This window comes from Manacus candei, unplaced genomic scaffold (genome assembly GCF_025592945.1).
Source record: "Manacus candei isolate 608988 ecotype Guabito, Panama unplaced genomic scaffold, ASM2559294v1 h1tg000014l, whole genome shotgun sequence".
Taxonomy (NCBI): domain Eukaryota; kingdom Metazoa; phylum Chordata; class Aves; order Passeriformes; family Pipridae; genus Manacus; species Manacus candei.
The window spans coordinates 36,838,371-36,858,491 of NW_026138062.1; the positions used below are offsets into that span (position 1 = coordinate 36,838,371).

Sequence of the window (20,121 nt, forward strand, 5' to 3'; positions counted from 1 at the left end):
GAAAAGACCTCCAAGGTCATCGAGTCCAACCTTTGATTGAACACCACCTTGTTAACTAAACCATAACACTAAGTGTCACGTCCAGCCTTTTCTTAACGCTTCCGGGGATAGTGACTGCAACACGTCCCTGGGCACCTCGTTCCAATGTTTAACCACCCTTTCAGTAAAGAAATTCTTCCTGATCCCAACCTGAATCTCCACTGGTGCAGCTTGAGGCTAGGTCCTCTCGTCCTGTCAGTTGTTGCCTAGGAAAAGGGACCGACCCCTACCTTGCTACAATCTCCTTTCCGGTATTTGTAGAGAGCAATAAGGTCACCCCGAGACTCATTTTATTCAGGCTAAACACCCCCAGCTCCCTCAGCTGCTCTTCACATGACTTACAATTTTGACTTTTATTTTCCTAATACTTCTCTTACTGAAAATGTTTAAAGTACTTTGACCTTGGAATGACACATTTCACTGAATCAAGTTGGAAGGTGACTGGAGAGGGAAAAACACATGAGTTCCAGATGTCTCTAAAGCTTTTCTTCCATTAGAAGATAGGCTTTCCCTTTTGCAAAGTGCAGGTGTGAATCTGGGTCCAGAGCCACCTCTCTTCCTCATGCACGTGAACCTTGAATGTCATCTGAACACACAACTCCCTCAGAAGTCAGTGAATGCAGATAAACTCAGGCCTCAGGTATTTATTACTTGTCTAGGTCATCGTCACATCTTATACCTTGGACCTGGTCCTACTGTTGCTGCAGTGAACTGATTTCAGCTGCTGCAAGTGCTGGGTTCCCCATGGATGGGGTATAACTGTTGAATGGTCCCAGCTTGACCAACAGGTTGGTTTAGAGACCTTCTCAGATCTCTTCCAACATGAATTTTTCTATGGTCCTAACACACAGGTTCCACAGACCTAAGTGCAGGGGTAAGAAGGGGTGGCAGAGGAAAGATGAGCGCCACAGAGGCTAATATTTAAACCACAGCTGATGATGACTTCTTATCTTTCAATTATTAGATTGTTTGTGCAAGAAATCTCTATGTTTTTTCCCTGAAGATGAAATCAATTATTTGTATTCTAGGAAGTGGAAATACAAGGCAGTAGAATTTAGCTGGAAATTGTTTTATTTATTCGAACCCTTATACTCTAAACAAGCACAAACAAACGCGTTTTTCATTTGCAGTCTAAGCAAATGTCCTGTTGTTCCAGTTGTGCTGTATATTTTCCTTGGAAATTTAGTTCAGAGGTTTACAAACCGTTTATTTAGTTTGATGTGCCTGGGTACAAGACAGAGAATGCAGTTTTGGGCAGGGATTTTTGAACCTAAGATAAATTGTTTCCTCAGCAACTGTATTCCTTAGAAACAGGAAACTTTCCAAAATAGGTCTTTGCACCGACAAATATCCGCAGCTCCGTGAAAGCCCGCGAGTCTGCAGGGCATTGCTGTAGCATTTTAATCGTACTTGAAAACAAACCTCAAAAAGCCAGAAACGACTGGCTCGTCCTTCTGTGTTTGGCCAGCAGTTCTTTAATGATTTCCAGGAGAAAAGACCTGCTTTTTTTTCTGTCCCAAGGCCCTTCTGAATACCTGGATTTGTCACGATGGAAACACGAAACTGCTATCTTAAATAGATATGCACTTCCTCTGAAAAAAACCACATACCTGCTCTTACCTTGATCTCCCTACAAGCTCTCCCCCTACAAGCCCAAACCAGCCCCTAGGCGCCGGGAAGCGACAGGGGGTGTTCGCCCCACCCTTTATTTTGGCTGTTTCCTCCTCACATTCAAAACCCCGCTCGCCGTAGAAGCCCCTTCCCGGGGCACAGCGGTGGGGATGGACGCCCGGCCCGGCCTAGCCTGGCCCCGCCCCGGGTTCCCCACAGCCGCCTCCGCGGGCGGGCGGCCGGAGGAGCAGGGCGCGGGCGGAGGCGGGCGAGGGGCGGGTTAAAAGCGGCGGCAGGTGAACAGGGAAGGACCTTAAAGCTCCGGGGTGGCAAGACTTGGACTGGCCGCTCCGCAGGCACCGACAGAGTCACGCTGAGCCCCGCAGCCTGCCCGCCTGCCTGCGGTGCCGGGTGCCCCGGGTGGGGCGGATCGCGCCCCGCAGCCGTGAGTACCGCCGGGGCAGGTGAGGGGCGCGGCGGGCGGGAGGGACGGGCCGCGGCGCAGCCGCCGGCGGCGGAAGGGGCGGGGGGCGCGGCGGGGCAGGTGTCCGCGTACAGGTTCCCCCCGTACAGCTGCCGCCACACTTGTTGCGCTCCAGAGCGGGGCCGGCACCGGTGTAGCGGAGCCGGGAGCTGTGGTGGCGCTGCCCGCCGTGGAGAGGGAGCGGAGGCCGGCGCGGCGGCGGCGTGTGCGCGGCTCCCCTCGTCCCTGACAGGATTTATCCTCCCTTGGCACGGGAGTTCTCGGGTACTCTTCCCGAGCTTAAGCGTCACGGACAGTGCTGGAACCCCGAGACCAGTTTTAATTGGGAATGCTCATGTCTCTGTTAATTACGCGCTTAAATTCTAACGATGTCTTTTATTCGCCTCCTAGCAGCTGTCTGTAAGCGCGTTATGTGAAGTACGTACGACCGGCTAAAACACCAAGCAAAATCAAGGCTCCTGCAATTACAGGTAATTTGCGACACGCCTACAGATGTAAAGAGAGCTGCGGGAAGGTAAACAGCTTGCATCAGTAAAACTGACAGGTCTTGTGAGTGTCTGATCGCACACTGGAAACATTCCTCAGAATTACAGGGGGAATAGGAAATGAGAGATGTGAGTCAGAAATAAATGTATTTCTGAGTATCAGGGTTGGATAAGATCGCACAAAGAACGAGTACTCAAGCCCTTAAGTAAATGCAGGGGATATGCTGGAGTAAGGGCATGTGTGCTTGCCTAGCTCGTCGCAGTAGCTGGTGGCTGTGTGTGTTCTTATGCATGCTGGGCATGACTGTTTTTCCCGTCATTGGGCTTTCCTAGATTGGGTATTACTTTCAGAATCCCTTGTGTTGAAGAAACTATTTTTTTTTTTTTTTTTTTTTTTTATTAACACCACCCCCCCTGCCCAAATAGAGGAAATTATTTTTTTGTCTTGTACTCCATTAGTTTTCACCATGTAGCCTGGAAATATTCTTAAGAGAACAGGCACAGGGTTGAAAGAAGGAAGTGGCCTTTTCTCTTAAGACTGCTCCTTTAAACCCAGTTTTTATGACTTCAATCACTTATTGCATTTTACTGGCTGTGACCTGTATGAAATGATATGAGGGTTTGGGCCCAGATTCTCTTAGAGATCACCACAATGTGCATGTGTACATTGTACATTGAGTCAAGAGGAGAATAAAATACATTTTTATCCTTGATTTTGTTAAAGGAATTATGTAATTTCTAATATCTCTCTCTGTTCAGCCTGAAAACCCTGCTTCTCAGCTACAGACCTTGAAGAGCCCCAGAGGAAAGGCAGTAGGCAGAAGGATGTGATTGTGTTAGATGTAGCTTGGAGAACAAGGCAGTGGTGGGACAAACCTCAGCCTGGTAAATGGAGGTGCCTCCTTGTGTCAACTAGGCATTGCAATGTAGTTTTCCAAGTGGGCTTTCCAACATGTTTTGCAGAGCCATGAGGTTACATCTCTACTTCGTGTGTCAGTGTTTTTGGGAGACTTCAGACAGTCTCCAGAACTGTCAGTCTTGTAATCGGTAGGACTACGCATTGCAGAGCTTAAGAATGGAACAATAAAACCCGTGAATTAAAAATATTTCTCTGGAGAAATTGATTCTGTCCTAACACAGCTAGCTCTCTATGCTGAGGCTGGGGCCTCTGAGGCCTCTGACAGTGTTGGTGTTTTGCATCCCTTGATGCACAATCCAGGTAGATTATTTTGGCAGCCTCATTTATTTTGTGCAAAGATGTAACTGTACAAGGGAAAAGGTAGAGCAGACTATCTCAGTAGTTGGACAAATAGCAGCACTTTGAGATACATATACAAGTTCTTCCTAACAGTCATTGCATAAACTCAGTTGCTGCCTGTGAGTAAAGAGGGTGCATTTACAAGGTGATTCTTGTGAACAGTTCCAATGAAAGCAGAGACTGCATGAAACAGAAACATGGGTCGAATCTAATTTTGATGTTTTTTCTTGTTCTGTTCCTCACTGCTTTTAATTGTTACTTAATGATGACTGATGAGTTATCTGAAAGGAGAACTGTGACTCTTGCCTGGCTAAACACCAGTTTGTGTAAGGAAAAGCTTGAAGTGATGATATATGAGGCAAGATAACATGCTCTCAAAACAGAAGGAATGTGGAACAAGAGAAACACATCTCCTATTAGTTGATAAAAGAATGTTGAAAACTAATTTTATTCCTTATCTCCTACCAGCATTTCTTCCTGTAATAGACTTTTAAAAAGGAAAAAGTTGTTTTTGTCTTTTGATGAATGAAATAACAAAATACATACTCGAGGAGAAGCTACACTGCAGTATAAAATCTTAATGTTTATAAATTCAATTAGTGTTTCTGAAAGGGTGCAAGTTCTCTGCATGCATGAAAGAAGATAGTGGCTTGCCAGTTTTATAGGAAATGTTACATTTGAAGCAGGAGTGGGCAGATTTGTAGAGGGGATGTAGACCTTTGCCTAGGTGTAGGGGAAAGGAAATAGGAATTAAGTAACAGGCTTTAAAAAAAAAATAAAAAGCAACATAAGTGTCATAACTAAAAAGTTCTTTTGATGACTGGGAGCAGGGCACAGTATCCCTAAAACTTTCTTTAAAATTTGGGAAATAGGACACTTGTATCAGTGAAGACACAGTCCATGGGAATTTGGTTTTCGTCCAAAACAAAAAGCTTTAAGCACATTTTGAAGGAAAGATTTACAGGGGAAAATGGCTGAGATGGGCTAAATTCTAATAGGACTTGTGCTGTCTTGTTATGCCTTCAAGTGAGACTGACACTTCTGATTTCCTGTTTTGTACCAGTGGAATGAATGTTGTGCAGGGATGTTCTGGAACAGTTACAGTTACAGTTGCAGGCTATTGAAATAGCTATGGATATTTCCCAGCATTCTTGGAAAATGGCTTAAAACTTATGTGAGGGCATGAATATGGGACAGTCATCAGGGGGTTATTGTGGGTAGAACTGAACCCTTAATGGTGTTGATATTTAACTAACGCAATTTTTTTTATAACATTTAACTACATACATATTGGGTCCTAGTCTGTTGGGTTTCTCTGGGTTTCACACTGAATTTAAGTAGGGCAAAGAATGCCTCCTGTTTCCATAAACTTGAGTAGAATGACAGAACAATGCTTGCAGTGTTCAGGCCTGCAACTGTCAGGTTTCCTGTTCCTGATTAGTCTTTGCCTGTTCTTGTGTCAAATCAGATATACTATAATCCCTCTGTCACAGCTCTTCTGCTCTCCAGTTTCCACTCTGATCTGGAGATAGGTGTTCAGAACAAAGTTTAAGAGCTACTAGAGAGAATTGCACAGGCTTTTGTGATTGTTAGACTTCTCTTTTGATCTTTATTCAACTTTTTAGGAAAGAAGTAAAGTTGTTGATATTTCAGAGCCTTCCAGCTGCATGCTTCTTGAAGTTTTTATATACACTGCTGTAAAATTAGAATACCTGCAAGCTGCCTATTAAAGGATTTTGGTTGCCAAAGTCAAAGTTCAAAGCTTTGTCTGCATTTTGAACTCTGCATTAAAGCTACAGCAATGCAGGGAGTTGCATTCTTTTCCAGGTATCAGAAATATCCTGGATGATTGAATTCAAGCTCTGTGCTTCCAGCTTTGAGATGGTACTTATCTTTCTTGGTCCACTGAGCCTGTAAAGCTTGTAATTGTAGTGGAGCATTTCAGAACAGCCCTGTGAGATGGTGAGATTGTTATTGCTAGTTTAATGTCTGGGAAACTGAGGCATGGGGCAGACTGACAGATTAGTTAGGAAGTCTGAGCAAGTTAACAAGTAGCTGCTGTAGCCTGTGTACCAGCCTGTCTTGATGGAAAAAAAAGATGCCGCCTTTGGAAGATGTTAATCTGTATTTATTAGAAGCTTCCTTGCTTTGGTCTTGGCAATGCTGCTGTTCTTGTGGGATAGCACCAAAACTAACTCAGTAATCAGAATAACAAATTCTATACCCTAACATTTAAGTACTTGCTGTAAACTAGATGCCAGGTTGGCAGGGTGGAGGTATGCTGCTGCAAAACTACTGAAATCCAGATTTGAATGTTCTTCAAATCTGGGTAATGAAACAGCATATACAGCTCTAGGACACCTTGATGCTGGTTATCAGTCCCTGTATGAGTCAGTGCTCCCAGTGTGACTGTTGAGATCAAGACCTGAAGGAAATGCTGTCTCAGAAGCATTTTTGAATGCATGCTGGACCTCAGCATGCAGCAATACTTCTTGTTTCAAATTGGGTCATAAAATAGATTTGGTAATGATTTTGCCTCTGATAGTTTAGATATTCTAAATGTTTTCTATGGCAAAAATTCTGTATTAGAACTGCCACTCTTAGGCATCTGAGTTATCTTTGTCCCCATCTTGGGGGCTGGCAAGTGACACTTGAGACCAGTGCTTTTTTGCTTAAAGACTGTCTTGGTTAACACATTCCCACATGGGACAAAGTGACTTTTGATTTGGCAGATTGCTGATCTTCTATCAGCATCTGGAGGGGCTGCCGAAAGGGGTGGAATGTCACACCAAACTGGTAACTCCTGGTACACTCTGCACTAAAATTCTGATAGAAGTGGAGTCATTCTGAACACCCACTAAGTTTCTGTGTAAATCCAGTAAAGTAAGTAAATTGGTATCCAAATTGTAGCTGTGGGGAGAAGAGTATACTTGTGCTCTAAATTTATGCATAAGGATTCTGCAGACCTCTTCTTTAACGGGACTCCTGGATATTCCTACAGCATAACCAAATATTGTAATACTTGCTAATTACTAATTTTTTTGCTTGATAATATCCTGTAGCAGCCAGCACCATATGTGTATGTGAAAGAGATGTATCTTGTGTTGGTTTTTTTACTTTCCCTGTATTCTAGTTGTGGATTTAGCCACTGACTAATGATTTCCTAGTATAACAGTCTTTAAGGGGGGTGGGGGTGGGAAGTGTCTGTTAGCAAGCTAGCTGTACTCATAAACATGGGAGCTCAGTGATAATTGTCCTCTGTTTTGTGAATTGCAGGGATTTTCACTGGGTGTATTCAGCTTGCTGTGATTGTGGTTTAATATAGGCTTACAGGAGCTAGCTTTAAAGTAGAAGGCAGTCTAGCCATGGCAGCACACAGCTCAAAATACTGCCCAGAAGCTGTAGAACTACAGAAATAGTTAAGCTATTAAGCTGGAAAAAACCAAACTAACAACAAAATAAAACCCCAAACGAAACACCTACTTATGTGACTGTTGTGTGATTGTATAGAACCACTTCCCGTGTAACTTAACTTTTCAGTGGAGCATGGTGATCTTCTTTGGGTGTTTTTAACTCCTACTGTAACAGCCATATACTTCTGTGGTCCTCTAGTTGTTGAAATAAAACAGAAGGTGCCACTGGTAGTAGAACAAGGATCTGTGCTGAGGCTTGGAAAGGCTTTATTTTCATGCCCAGTTGCAATTTTTTGAAGGAAAATTTAACACTTAATATACTCCCATGTTAGAAAGGATTCTAAATGCTTAGTTACTCAACCTCACTAAGTTCAAGTATCTCCTGTTTTCCCAGCTTCTTTCTTTATAACCAATCCCTGTCCTCATTCCTACTTTACATTTTTTCTCCAAAAATTCACCTAAGCTTTCATATCTTAAATGTATTCTTGTACTGTGCTGTACGTCTAAGAACAGCAAACTGAGTAAGTCCTTGACTGTCTGCATACTGTTATTTCTGTAGGCATTTGGCAGGATTTGCTCCCATAGAAATATTATCTGGACTGGCTCTATAAAAATAAGAGTTATCAACCCCTTAAAGAGATGTAATTTTCCTGCTTTCTTCTCCTTTGGTCAGCAAGGCAGTTAACATTTTACTTGCTAGTAAAAAAATAATACAAGTACCTGGAAGAAAGATAACCTTTGATCCACGTCCTAGCTTTTGAGTTAGTTAGGAGTAAATGAGCCATCACATCAGTACAGATAGTCCAGATGGGATGTTTAGCTGGAGTGATCTGCACTGAGGGGTTAATAGTTTGGAGGGCCATACTTGGTTAACTTAAATTCTGCTTGGATCACTGTGTCTTTTTATTGGAGAGAGGTGGACACTTTGGCAGTCTCTGAATTACTTTTGTTGGAATCCTCTAAGTTGCATTGAGGAGAACTGTTTAAAGCCAGCTGGTAGGAAACACTGTTGGTTGGAATTCAGGCTGCCTGAATACAGCCCTACAATTATAATTGTGCCACCCTTCAGGGAGCAGATAGTGAGACTTCACTGGTATCTGATCAGTGCCTGTAGCACTCTGGAGTGTTTCCAGAAGTCACATGACTCTCCACCAGTGTCAAAACAAGCCTGAGAGGTCATAAGCAAGAAGGGGCAAAGGTTGGTGACTAGCTCGGCAAGCAGCGGGAAGAATAGTGGATGGTGGCAGGAGGAGCTGAAGAGATAGCTGGAAGATTTGAAAAGGTGTGTGGGAAGGGTGAAGGGGCGACTGTTTGGGCAGAGGTGAAAGACAAAGGCTTTCTTTGGAAGGGAGGGGAAATCTCACTAGGAGACTCAGGGCAAAAGGCTGTTTCTTCAAAGTGTGGTGGCTTTCTCTTCATTGATACAGACGAGGACATGCCTGTTAGAATTGAAGCACAGTGTTTTGGCTTAACAAGCACAATGTACTCTCAAAGGAGATGGAGCAAGTCAGATGAAAAGTGTGTATTGTCCTCAGCACTAAAGCTTTGCCAACCCCTCTTCCCCACTGACTGCTCATTCTGCGTTACAATTTGCAGCCTGTTTTTTTTAACAAAGCTGCCTTTTCAGATGCTCTGTGGGTCTGTGCTGTAGAGCAGGTTAGTGAAATGGATCAGGTTTAAAAACCAAGCAAAACGTACTAGTCCTGGGAATAACTTCTGAACTTAAGTCACCTGGTTTATAATGCACCTTCACAGAGTCACAGGAGATGAACTGCAGTGTGACCTCAGGAGCAAACAGGGGTAGAGAAGTTTCTTGAGCTAACTAACTACACACTGGGGCACTCGTATTTTGAACCTCCTTCTGCACAGGGAGACAGGAAGGAGGAAACAAATTCATGTGAAGTTGTAACAAAAGGGGAGCAGTACTGGATGTGCGGTGAGAGGTGAAGCTAAGAAACAGGGCTTATGAGGAGGGAATATGCAGGTTCCACTTCCCAGCCTTTTCACACTGTAAGAATGTGGTTGACAGGCAGGGAGAAGAAGATAGAACAACTAGTTTTTATGTCCTGGAGTATAATGCCACATGGACAACCAGCAGGATCTGAGGAAAATGTAGTTTATGGAACTTGTGAAGGGAGATCACACTTTTATTCCAGTAACTCAAGGAAAAGATACTGTTGCATTACCTAATGTAACAATTAAGTGCCCTCATTTTCTCTGGGCTGTTGTGTACTTTGACTGATGCTCTGTATAATTGTATATGACCTACTCATGATATATAAACTCACTGTAAACCAGGAAGGCTTTTGACATTACTCAGAAGGGAGTGTGACATGGAAGACAACTGCAAGAAGTGTCATAATTTTCTTCCTCACGCAATGCGATCATCTTGTGATAGATATGGTGGCCTTTTGTGCCAGTAGCTGCTCTGTTCTAGAAACTTAGAAAACGTGATTTTGCTTATTGGTGCCTTGTGCTGTAAATGCCAAAGAAATATGGTCTCTGAGATGCAAACAAATTAATGAAGCTGTGAAATAAAAACCTTCATGAGGAATTTCAGAGCCAAGAGATCTGTGAGCACTCCTGAGGGTCCTGGCTGATTCTTGAATACTGAGTACTTGCAAACTAACTTTCTGTAAATCCATCTGATGCAGAGCAGGGGAGGTGGGCTGAAATGAAATGCCTCTGAATGGTCGCTGTGAATTACAGTCATAGTACTTTGAAACTCACCCACTGGAATCTATATGCTTCTGTTGAAAAGTCTCTGAGCTACTGCTGACCTGTCTGAACTCTTCAAATGTTGATTTTAGTACTCTACCAGCCTCTGAAATGTCTTTGCTAATCTAGGAGTAATGCAGTCTGTGTTAAGAGGGGGCCGGGGGAGAAAATAACCTGACAGGCATTGACAATGAAGGAGTCTTTGTCTAGTTACCCTATGCCCTTTTTGTAGTTAGTGGAGAGAAAGCAATTTTGGTATGAATCTTTTTAAGCATTGATTTTAAACATCCAACTCAAGATGGATAATGACCAAGACTTTACCTTCATGGCCTCAAGCTATTGTGGAATTTGCTTCAACTAAGAATACAGTCACATTTTTTAGATTGATGAATGCAGGTTATCTAGACCTCATGGAAGGTGCAGAGTATCAGCAGGAGTTACTCAAGGTCCGTCTTTATTGCTGGAATGTACTCATCTGAACATTATTTACACTCTAAGCTAAGGATAGACCAATCTGCCTTGATCTATATGGGAATTATATCTGTCTAACACGTTACTTTTTAACATAACATCTACCTTACTTCTGGCTGATATCTTCTGTTATTTTGTAACTGTTATCCAGCTGCTAGGAGTTGTATATTTTGATTTAAGGCGGTGTTCATCAGGTTCCCATCTGCTTTTCCTACTTAATGTGGCATTGGCTAATACACCTAGAAGTCAAATGAATGTGGTGCCATGTGTATAATCAAGTAATGAATTATTACCTGCTGATATGTGATTAGATTATTATTTATGACTAGTTGTAGGCAAGCCCACTGCATCAAAATGTTACCACATGGGTATGGTACAATTATGATACTGGCTTTATTTTAAACTACATGCTTGATGGTATGTTTCCTGTCTTGATTAATCTTAGTTTTGTTTATTTGTCTTGTCTTAGGCCAGAGGATTGAAACAAGACAATGGATTGGGGAGCTCTGCATACCATTTTGGGAGGTGTAAATAAGCACTCCACCAGTATTGGGAAGATATGGCTCACAGTCCTGTTCATCTTCCGTATCATGATCCTGGTTGTGGCTGCAGAGAGAGTCTGGGGAGATGAACAAGATGACTTTGTCTGCAACACACTTCAGCCTGGCTGCAGAAATGTGTGCTATGACCACTTTTTCCCCATCTCTCACATCAGACTCTGGGCCCTGCAGCTGATCTTTGTCTCCACACCTGCGCTGCTGGTGGCCATGCACGTGGCCTACAGGAGGCACGAGAAGAAAAGGCAGTTCAGAAAGGGAGACCAGAAATGCGAATACAAGGACATTGAAGAAATCCGAAGACAGAGGTTTCGTATTGAGGGCTCCTTGTGGTGGACGTACACCAGCAGCATCTTTTTCAGACTGATCTTTGAGGCTGTCTTCATGTATGCGTTTTATTTCATGTATGATGGGTTCCGAATGCCTCGCTTGATGAAGTGCAGTGCTTGGCCCTGCCCCAACACGGTAGACTGCTTTGTCTCTCGACCTACTGAAAAGACAGTGTTTACTATTTTCATGATCGCTGTGTCCAGCATTTGCATTCTGTTAAATGTGGCTGAATTATGTTACTTACTGACAAAGTTTTTCCTCAGAAGGTCTAAGAAAGCTGGAAATTCAAAACAGCAACCCAACCATGAGAATAAGGAAGAAACCAAACAAAATGAAATGAATGAGTTGATATCTGATAGCTGTCAGAACACAGTTATAGGGTTTTCAAGTAGCTAAGGTGGTGTCAGTGCTGATGCTCACTCTTTTTGGAGTGAATGTTTTATTTAGAGGCTGCAAATGAAATTTGTTACATGAAACACAGTTGGGTGAGACTTTGTGTAGTATCAGATGTAAAGTATGTAAATGTCTGGAAAAAGTCAGGGAAGCCTAAACATGTGAAAATTCCGTGAGGATTAAATAGGAAAGTACACTTTCCTATGAGTACCCTTACAAGCTGACTGACAAGTGGGAAGCCCACCACTTACCTTCATGCTGACCCGTGAAAACTAAATGCAACAGCAATAAGAACAAAATTCGTTCCAAGCTAGGTATTCTAGTATTAAAAGATGTTTTGTAATAGTGATAGTTTTTACTTGTGAACTGACAATTAAAATATTTTTCTAAAATCTAAGATTCCATGTTACTTAAGGTGTTATAGTATGCAACTGATTGTGTTTTGTTTCTCAACCAGGCATATGCAGAGGAACCCTGTAACACCATGTTCATATGGAGGAGACAGCAGTAGGGTACATCTTTACAGCTTTGCAAGTGCTGCTTGAGTCTGGCCAGGTAGTTTGAGATGCTTGCATACACACTGATGGCTGTAGAGGAAGTTGTATGAAAGGTAGCTAGATCCTGAGTGCAAAGTCATGCCTAAAATCAGCATGAGAATATAGATACAGCCTATGTAGGCTTGCTTTAAACATCTAGCAGACCTGGTAATCTTGCTGATCTTTTAATTGCATACTGCCAGTTTTATAGCAACTTACATAACTTAATGTAGATGTTTATTTCTCTAATGTATTAGTTGTATGTGTTTATGCTATATCACATCATGGAACTTTTTTGGTTTTGATTTGTTCTGCTTTTTTTGTGCTTGACTGATGGTGCTGTTCTGAGACTAGAGGCTATCTGGTTTCAAGGACATGGGAAAGTATTACTGGAAATGGAGCAAGTTTTCTGAATAAAAGGCAAACACTTCAACCTTTCTCAGTGAAGTGAGAGTCTATATGTGAATGCTAGTGAGATGTTCAGTAGGAACTTGCGAAACTTTTTCAAGTAGGGACTCTACATCCAAAGTGCACATAGCCCCTGCACACCCTTCATTCCCATCTAGAGCATTGATGCCCTAATTCTGTTGTCCATACTCCAGTGGAGATACACTGGTAACTCTCAAGTGCATGGCAGTATGTGTTTGTGGGAGGGCTATGCTGTTGCAGGCAGGGGAACCTGAAGGTGGAAGAGGTGCATGCGGTGCAAGACCGTAGCTATATTGTTTTGTGTGTTTCCTGGTTTGGGTCACTTCTCACCACTGACCTTACTAGAATTACTTTTCTTTTTTCCCTACGCTAGTACAAATGGATTAGCTTCATTGTTTTTGTGTAATGGAACTACTCTTCCAAGCAGCATAAGAAAGAACAGGTATCCTTAGGACAGAGATTGCACTCAGTGCTGTTTTCTTCATGCTGTTGTATGACACTTCTTACAGGTGCTGGCACAGCTCTGTCTGTGTCCATGCTGTAAGTGGGTTTGGGTGGCTTGGCTGGTTTATCTGTGACTAGTGAAATCCTAACAGGGAGCAGGTGCAAGCAATAGGAGGGAGAAAATACCTAGAGTCAGCTCTGTCCCTGCATGAGGGCCTGAGCTGAGCCCTGTCATTTATCTATTCTCTTCTGCTGGCAAACTCCTGATCTTTCCTGCCTTCGCAGCACATTTTCCTTTTTAATCGCTGTTGTGAAAAGAAATTGCTGCTAGTCTTCTGAATGTGTCCACCAGCAAGCTTGAGGAAAAAGTATACACAAAACTGTGTATTAGTGTGTATTGTTCTCTCTACAGACTTATGAAGCTGCTCTCTTAGGGTCAGGAAGGTGGATGCTCAGGCTGTACCTCACTGGATCCCCCTCCAGTCATCCTGAGGGGCACAAGTGTGATGGTGGTTTCAGAGTGTGGAGACACAGCTACTTCTGTTCTAGAACTGTGTTTCATGGAACAACTTGGGACTTGAGCTATGGTCTTTCATCCAGGATGTGCTGTGAATCACATACCATATACTGAGTATGAATGGAGATCAGTTAATAATTATACTTGATCATGTCTCACCACTTTTAGTAATTAAATTGAAATAGCCCCATGCTGAATGCCAGTAAACCTGCAAAACACCTTAACGTAGATATGTTTTCCTCAAATGGGAGAAGGGGTTATTTTTTCTTGGCCTATGCTAAAGCAAAGGCCTGCAAAACCCCAAATGGGGATATGAAAGCAGCTCTCTATATGGTGGGGGGTGGTTTTCCTGCTTACAAGTTTTCAAACACTGGGTTTCATTCCAGCAGTTAGCTTTTTCTAGAACATGAGTTCTGTGTCTGTTGTTCTTTTCAGCCTGGATAAGTAGGCAAAGTCTCAATGAAGAAATGGTCATCCTTTGTAGGCCAGCACAACTATGTGTGTGGCCATGCTGTAAATGAGTTTAGGTTGGTTTAATGATTCCTGTGTAGTAGCAGGACTGGGTAAGGTGCAGTCTGGCAACACTGCCCTGTTGCTGCTGTGTCCTGGCAGCCAGATAGGTTGGGGAACAAATGTGCCAATCCCTGTCCAATTTACACCAAGGGCAGCTGTAAATCAAAAAGCCAGAGCTGATCCAAGGCTTCACTAGTGCTAAGTCACTGATTGGCTCAGCAGGGAAGACCAGTTGTGGTTGATGTGTTTGGCTGCAATATTTCTTCTCACACGGTGTGCAATCCTAATTATGGACACTCTCCTTTATCTGAAATATCCCCTGACTTCTGTTTACTGCCAAGGAGAAGTCCCTGACACTATCAGTGCCCTCTTTATTCCTAGTAGATGGCATTCTGATGAAATGGCAGCTTTAGTGATTTGTTTCTCCAAGTCAACTTCCCACTGCTACACTTTGTGGCCTGGGCAGGGGAGGCAGCTGTGTTTAGCAGGGTGATACTTAACCCTTTCTACAGGGAAAAGCCAAGCTGCTTTTCTTGGTTTCCAACTTCCTCTGTCTTCCCAAGCTGTCTGGGGCTGCTCAGAACTGCTCCTATACATTCTCTGCACCTGCCCTTGCTCCTGCACTGCAGCCCCGAGGAGAGGGTGTCACCATTCCCCCAAATCTCTGACCCACTGGTGACCGGCAGTTTGTACTGTACTGGCACCACCATTATCCTATGGTAGTTCAGCCAGTTTTCTCTGATGGCAGCTGGCTTAATTGTTTCTGCCCAGCCCTGCTGCAGCTCCCCACCCTGTGATTTCTCCTTTGTTATGCCTGAGGTGGAGATTGCTTAAATTTGTTGTGGAGCCAAACAATTAATCAGAGCCTCTGGAAAAGCTCTCTTGCAAATTCTCTGCATCCCCTCCTAGCCTCTTGTCTTGCTTTCCTTTCAAATAGGCAGGAGCCCTGACCACCTACAGATGCAGCAGCAGTCTCTGCTGGACTCTATTACTGTTATACATTGCAGCCCTTGACTCCAGCCCCACTGCACGCTCTCCTCCATCCTTCACTCTTATTCTCAGGCCAGCCCCCTTGCAACTTCGACTTTGTTTTTCCATTGACCTAGGCCCTTGCTAGCAACCCTTCATGACAAAGCACTTAAAGCAAATGAGAGCAGTTGTGGGATGGTTTGAACCTGCTCTCCTCCTTCTGCGTAGTTAGGCTGCCTACCCTACCCCACGTACTGCAGCTGTGAGCTCTTTGCTGGCAGGTCAGATTCAGTTTGGCTCCCCCATAAACTCTGGGCAGAAACTCTGCTGGTGTGTGCAGTGCCAGCCCAGTGCCTCACCCACCCTTGCCCTACAATGGCATCCTGGGAAGCACTGCCACAGCCAACAGGAGGGAGACCTCTTCTCCTGATTGCCTAGTATGTTTTTCTATTGCCACTGTTACCTGTATTCCCCTTACTGAACCAAGGCTGTATTACAATGCTTCTGAAATAAATCTATTTCATAGAATCATAGATTAGTTTGGGTTGGAAGGGACCTTTAAAGGTCATTTAGTCCAACCTTTGCAATGAGCAGTGGCATCTTCAACTACATCAGGTTGTTCAGAGTCACATCCAACCTGACCCTGAATCCTTCCAGCCATTGGGCATCTATCACCTCTCTGGGCAACCTGTTCCAGTGTTTCACCATAATTTGTAAAAAATGTCATCCTAATATCTAGTCTGAATCTACATTCCTTTATTTTAAAATCGATACCCCTTGTCCTATTGCAACAGGGGCCCTGCTAAAAAGTTTGTCACCATCTTTCTTATAAGCCCCTTTTAAGTACTGAATGGCTGCAATAAGGTCTCCTTGGAGCCTTCTCCAGGCTGAACAACCTTAATTCTCTCAGCCTGTCTTCATAGGAGATGCCTTCCAGCCCTCTGATCATTTTTGTGGCCCTCTTCTGACCCACTCCAACAGGTCCACAACTTTCCTGTACTTAAGACTCCAGAACTGGACGCAGCACTCCAGGGGCATCTCATGAGGGCAGAGTAGAAAGGCAGAATAATCTCCCCTTGACCTGCTGGCCACACTGCTTCTGATGCAGCCCAGGATACAATTGGTTTTCCAGGCTGCAAGGACACATTGCCGGCTCGTGTCCAGCCTCTGATTCACCAGCACCCCTAAGTCCTTCTTGGAAGGGCTGCTCTGAATCCCTTCATCCTGCAGCCAGTATTGATACTGAGGGTTGCCCCAACCCAGGTGCGTGACCTTGCACTTGGCCTTGTTGAATTTGCTAAGAGTGCACTTGGGTCCCACTGTCTATGTCACTGATGAAGATATTAAACAATCTAGTCCCAATACAGACGCTGAGGGACACCACTTTTCACCAACCTCCATCAGGACATTCAGCTGTTGACCACTCCCCTTTGGATATGACCAGCCAGCCAATTCCTCATCCACTGAACAATCTACCCATTAAATTCATTATCTCCAATTCAGAGAGAAGAATGCTGTGAATGGACTGTGCCAAAGGCCTTAAAGAAGTCCAGATAAATGACACCTTTAGCCTTTCTGTTGTCCACTGATGTAGTCACTCCATCATAGAAGGCCACTAAGTTGATTAAGTGGGGCTTGCCCTTGGTGAAGCCCTGCTGGCTGTTTCAAATCACCTCCCTGACCTCCATGTTCCTTAGCACAGCTGGGCTGTCAGGGAGCATGGCCTCTGAATCCAGAGCGACTGTTAGAGCTGAGATCCTACATCATATTGGCCACTGCTGTCCCCTCAGGTGGGCCCTTGGGCAGAGACCATCCTCACCTCAGTGAACTTCCACACAGAGACCTTGTGTCTGACTGCAGCGAGTGCGCAACTGGTGTAGCAATCTTTCCCCTGCCAAAAGCACCGTGTACAGCCATTTCCCTGCACAGGCCTGTATTGTCAGGCTTGTATTTCTCAGCTTGGCCATGTAAAGGTGAATGGCCTCCTTTCCAACTTCCACAAAAGCCACAAATTTGCCAGCTTCACCAAGAAAGATGGGGGTGGGGTGCAAATAACACTTCTGCAATTTCCCACCTACTCAGCTCTACTCCCTGATACGTGTTTTGGAGTAGGAATGCTTCTCCAGCGCACATGGACAGCTGGATGGCTCGCGTGGGTTTCTCCACACGAAGCCTAATGCTTTGTCTGACGCACAAAGCAATGGACAGGTGGGTCTGTGGGAGGAGGAGACAGGGAGAGGTTCTTGCAGAGCCCTGACTCAGCCATCAAGTCCTAGCAAGGGCCCCTGTCAGCACCCTGTTTCATCCCTGCCAAGAGGCATATGGACAACAGTGCCGCTCCCTGCATCCTGTCACCACCAGGCTACCACCTGCCTGAGCCACTGCGGCACCTGTCAATGCCAGAATTTCTACTTCAGCCTCCCCACACCCTCTGATGCTGTGAAAATCATGTTGGCACTTTCTGCAAGCTTGTAGACATTTCAGGGCCAGATCCAAAGCTCCCCACTGTCACTCAGCAAATCCCTGTTGATTCCAAGTGGGCTTGAGCCAGGCCCTTAGAAAGGGCGTAACTCCTTAAAAACACTGCAATATCACCCAGCCACTTTCTGCACACCCCTTTTGCAACATCAGGTCCCATTTCACACAGCAGCTATTACATCCTGGCAGCAGATCTCCAAACTGGATAAATAATTCCCAGTTCAGGCTGTGCCCATCCACTGTCCACCCACTGGGCAGCAATGCTCCCCCAGTGCTGTGCAGAATGAAGAGCCCACGTGTGTGGTCATGCTCTCACAACCATTTTACCTGTTTCCAGTGATTCGCTGCAGAAAAGACTTTATTACTTAGAGGAGGAGGAGGGGGAGAGCTCCCTAAAATATTTTGGCTCAACAAATCTGAGGGCCTCTTTAATCCACTGTTCTGGATGTTGGGTAGCAGTTTAGTTGTGTTTGAGCCCACAAATCAGAGAAACTTGGGACAGCAAGATCAGTAAAGCAGGAAGGTTTTACACCCTGCTGGCTCCTGACCCAACAGGACTCCCAGTCCACGAGAATCAGGCTATTTTACTTCCTTCAGAACCAGGGCCAGAGCTGGTTCTGCTCCTAAATCTTCAGAGCAGCACGGTGCAGCCTTTCTGTATTACCAAAATGATAGTGGAGTCCTGGCTAATCTTATTTCTCTCAGAACCTTACACCACCATCCCCTTGTTATATTTTACATAATGCACTTCTCAGGCCAGGGACCCATCTCAGTGATGTCTTTGGGACATCTGGGAAATTCAGGCAACTATTAAATTGCAACAGCAACAGCGATGACATCATATAAAGCATGACAATGACCTCAAGAAAGAATTGTTTTCTGTCCTTTATTACCACTTATGATATACAAAAAGCCTGGAAAGAAAAGCAGCTGGTGAACCCTCTGGCCCAGGTAAAACCCTCTATATGTCCCTGGGGGTAGAGTTCACAATAATAAAACCTGGAACGACTCTTGCAGCTTTTAGCCAGATGTGGGTGACACAGGAGGGAGAATTTAGTCTTGCTATTAGGGATGATGGCTTGGGTTTAATCAAAACATGTCCCAGGTAGGCACACGGTGTGTGTTCAGTTGGGGATAATAAAAAACAGTTTAAAAGCATCCGACAGAGGCTGTCTGAAAAAACTGCCACACTCACAGTTACTGACTCAGTTTCCGGTTTCTTATCTAGTAAAAATTTAACTAATTCACCAGTCCCTGCAAAGTTGCCCAGTGCAGATAAGTCTTGTGCAGTTAGCTGGAACACTCCTGTCTTGCACACCACAGCTGTCTGCATGGGGCCAAATCCAGCTCTGACCCTGCAGTTCCTTGGCCAAAGGGAAGAATAATGAAAATAATAACTTGCATTAATGCAGAATAAGTGAAGCAAAAATTAGGATTCCCAGCAAATGTTTTAAACTCCAGGTTAAAGATTCAGTTTTATTTTGGCATCCCTGATAATTATTTATATTTCAAGGGATATTTTCAGCAGAAGAGTCTGATAGAAGGCAAAATCATCAGATGATTAGAGAGAATTAGTTTAGATCAGAGGAGAATTAAGGCACATTGGGGAAAGAGCCTTCTAGCAGTCACACTGTGGTAGGGGGAAAATAAAATTAATTTCAAGGTAAAATTTTAACTCCTCATCCAACTCTCTGGTTTCCAGTGGCCTGAACTGCTTCAGGAATGAGAGCTGCCTGGGCTGGCACTTAGGTCAGCTCTGCCCTGTGCCCAGAGGTGATAGAGAAAAAACCAAAAAATATTTAGATATATAAAGATAAAAATTAATAATGAAATAGATAATTATATCACCCAGTTGTGCTGGCAGGTGGGAGGCAGGTTCAGCTATCCATGAGAGTCACAGACACAATGGGTTTGCTCCCAGAGACATGTGTGCCTTCGGCACAGAGCTGGAATGTGTGCTCACACCGAGCAGAGGTGATTGCCAGAGGTACCTTCCTATTTCTTAGTCACTGTAATGAAAAAAAAAGTATTATCAATAAGAGTAGTCTTTTTTACTTGTCACAGACACATGAAACTGGTAACCTAGAACTGCACTTACTGTGTGTTATTTCATAGGAATTAGAGATGAAAGGGGAATGCTGCATAATTCAGTGTTCCCTCCCCGCAACCAAGAGGGATAAGCTTGATCCCAAGCTTATTTTTGTGTTTATCCCCTGCTTATTGTAAAATTTAAAGTCATGGTGAGGCTTCCCCTGGAGTGAGAGAGCCTGACCTGCCAAACTGCTGCCCACACTTTGTCACTCGGGCATTTCCCGCTTTTCCCCACTCGAGTGGGGTTGATATCGGGAGAGTTCCCTTGTCCACCATCCCACCCCCCCCCTCCCCCGGTCTCTCCAGTGACACCAGGGAGAGGAGTTTTGGGTGAACTTGCAGGTGATAATGGAAGGCACCCAGTGAATTTAAGTGCCTGGAGGGC

At 44.3% G+C, this 20,121-nt stretch overlaps 2 protein-coding genes across 5 annotated transcripts in view; both read left to right on the forward strand.

The window, feature by feature from the left end:
* The first annotated feature begins 1,925 nt into the window (after positions 1-1,925).
* The window catches only part of LOC127467319 (gap junction beta-2 protein-like), a 39,470-nt gene continuing 21,274 nt past the window's right edge, over positions 1,926-20,121 (forward strand). Inside the window, exon 1 of the mRNA XM_051779152.1 lies at positions 1,926-1,946. The gene's annotated coding sequence lies outside the window, so the exon portion shown is untranslated. The remainder of the gene's footprint in view (positions 1,947-20,121) is intronic.
* LOC127467317 (gap junction beta-6 protein) lies at positions 1,932-12,733 on the forward strand. Of its 4 annotated transcripts, none has more exons than XM_051779145.1 (3): positions 1,932-2,114; positions 2,528-2,604; positions 10,949-12,733. In XM_051779145.1, the coding sequence occupies exon 3, from the start codon at positions 10,971-10,973 to the stop codon at positions 11,760-11,762; it is 792 nt and encodes a 263-aa protein (XP_051635105.1). In that variant the 5' UTR covers positions 1,932-2,114; positions 2,528-2,604; positions 10,949-10,970; the 3' UTR covers positions 11,763-12,733. The 4 variants fall into 4 exon arrangements, with proteins under 4 accessions (XP_051635105.1, XP_051635104.1, XP_051635106.1 ...); XM_051779144.1 differs by having other exon boundaries at positions 1,932-2,095; XM_051779146.1 differs by lacking the exon at positions 1,932-2,114 and adding an exon at positions 2,191-2,398.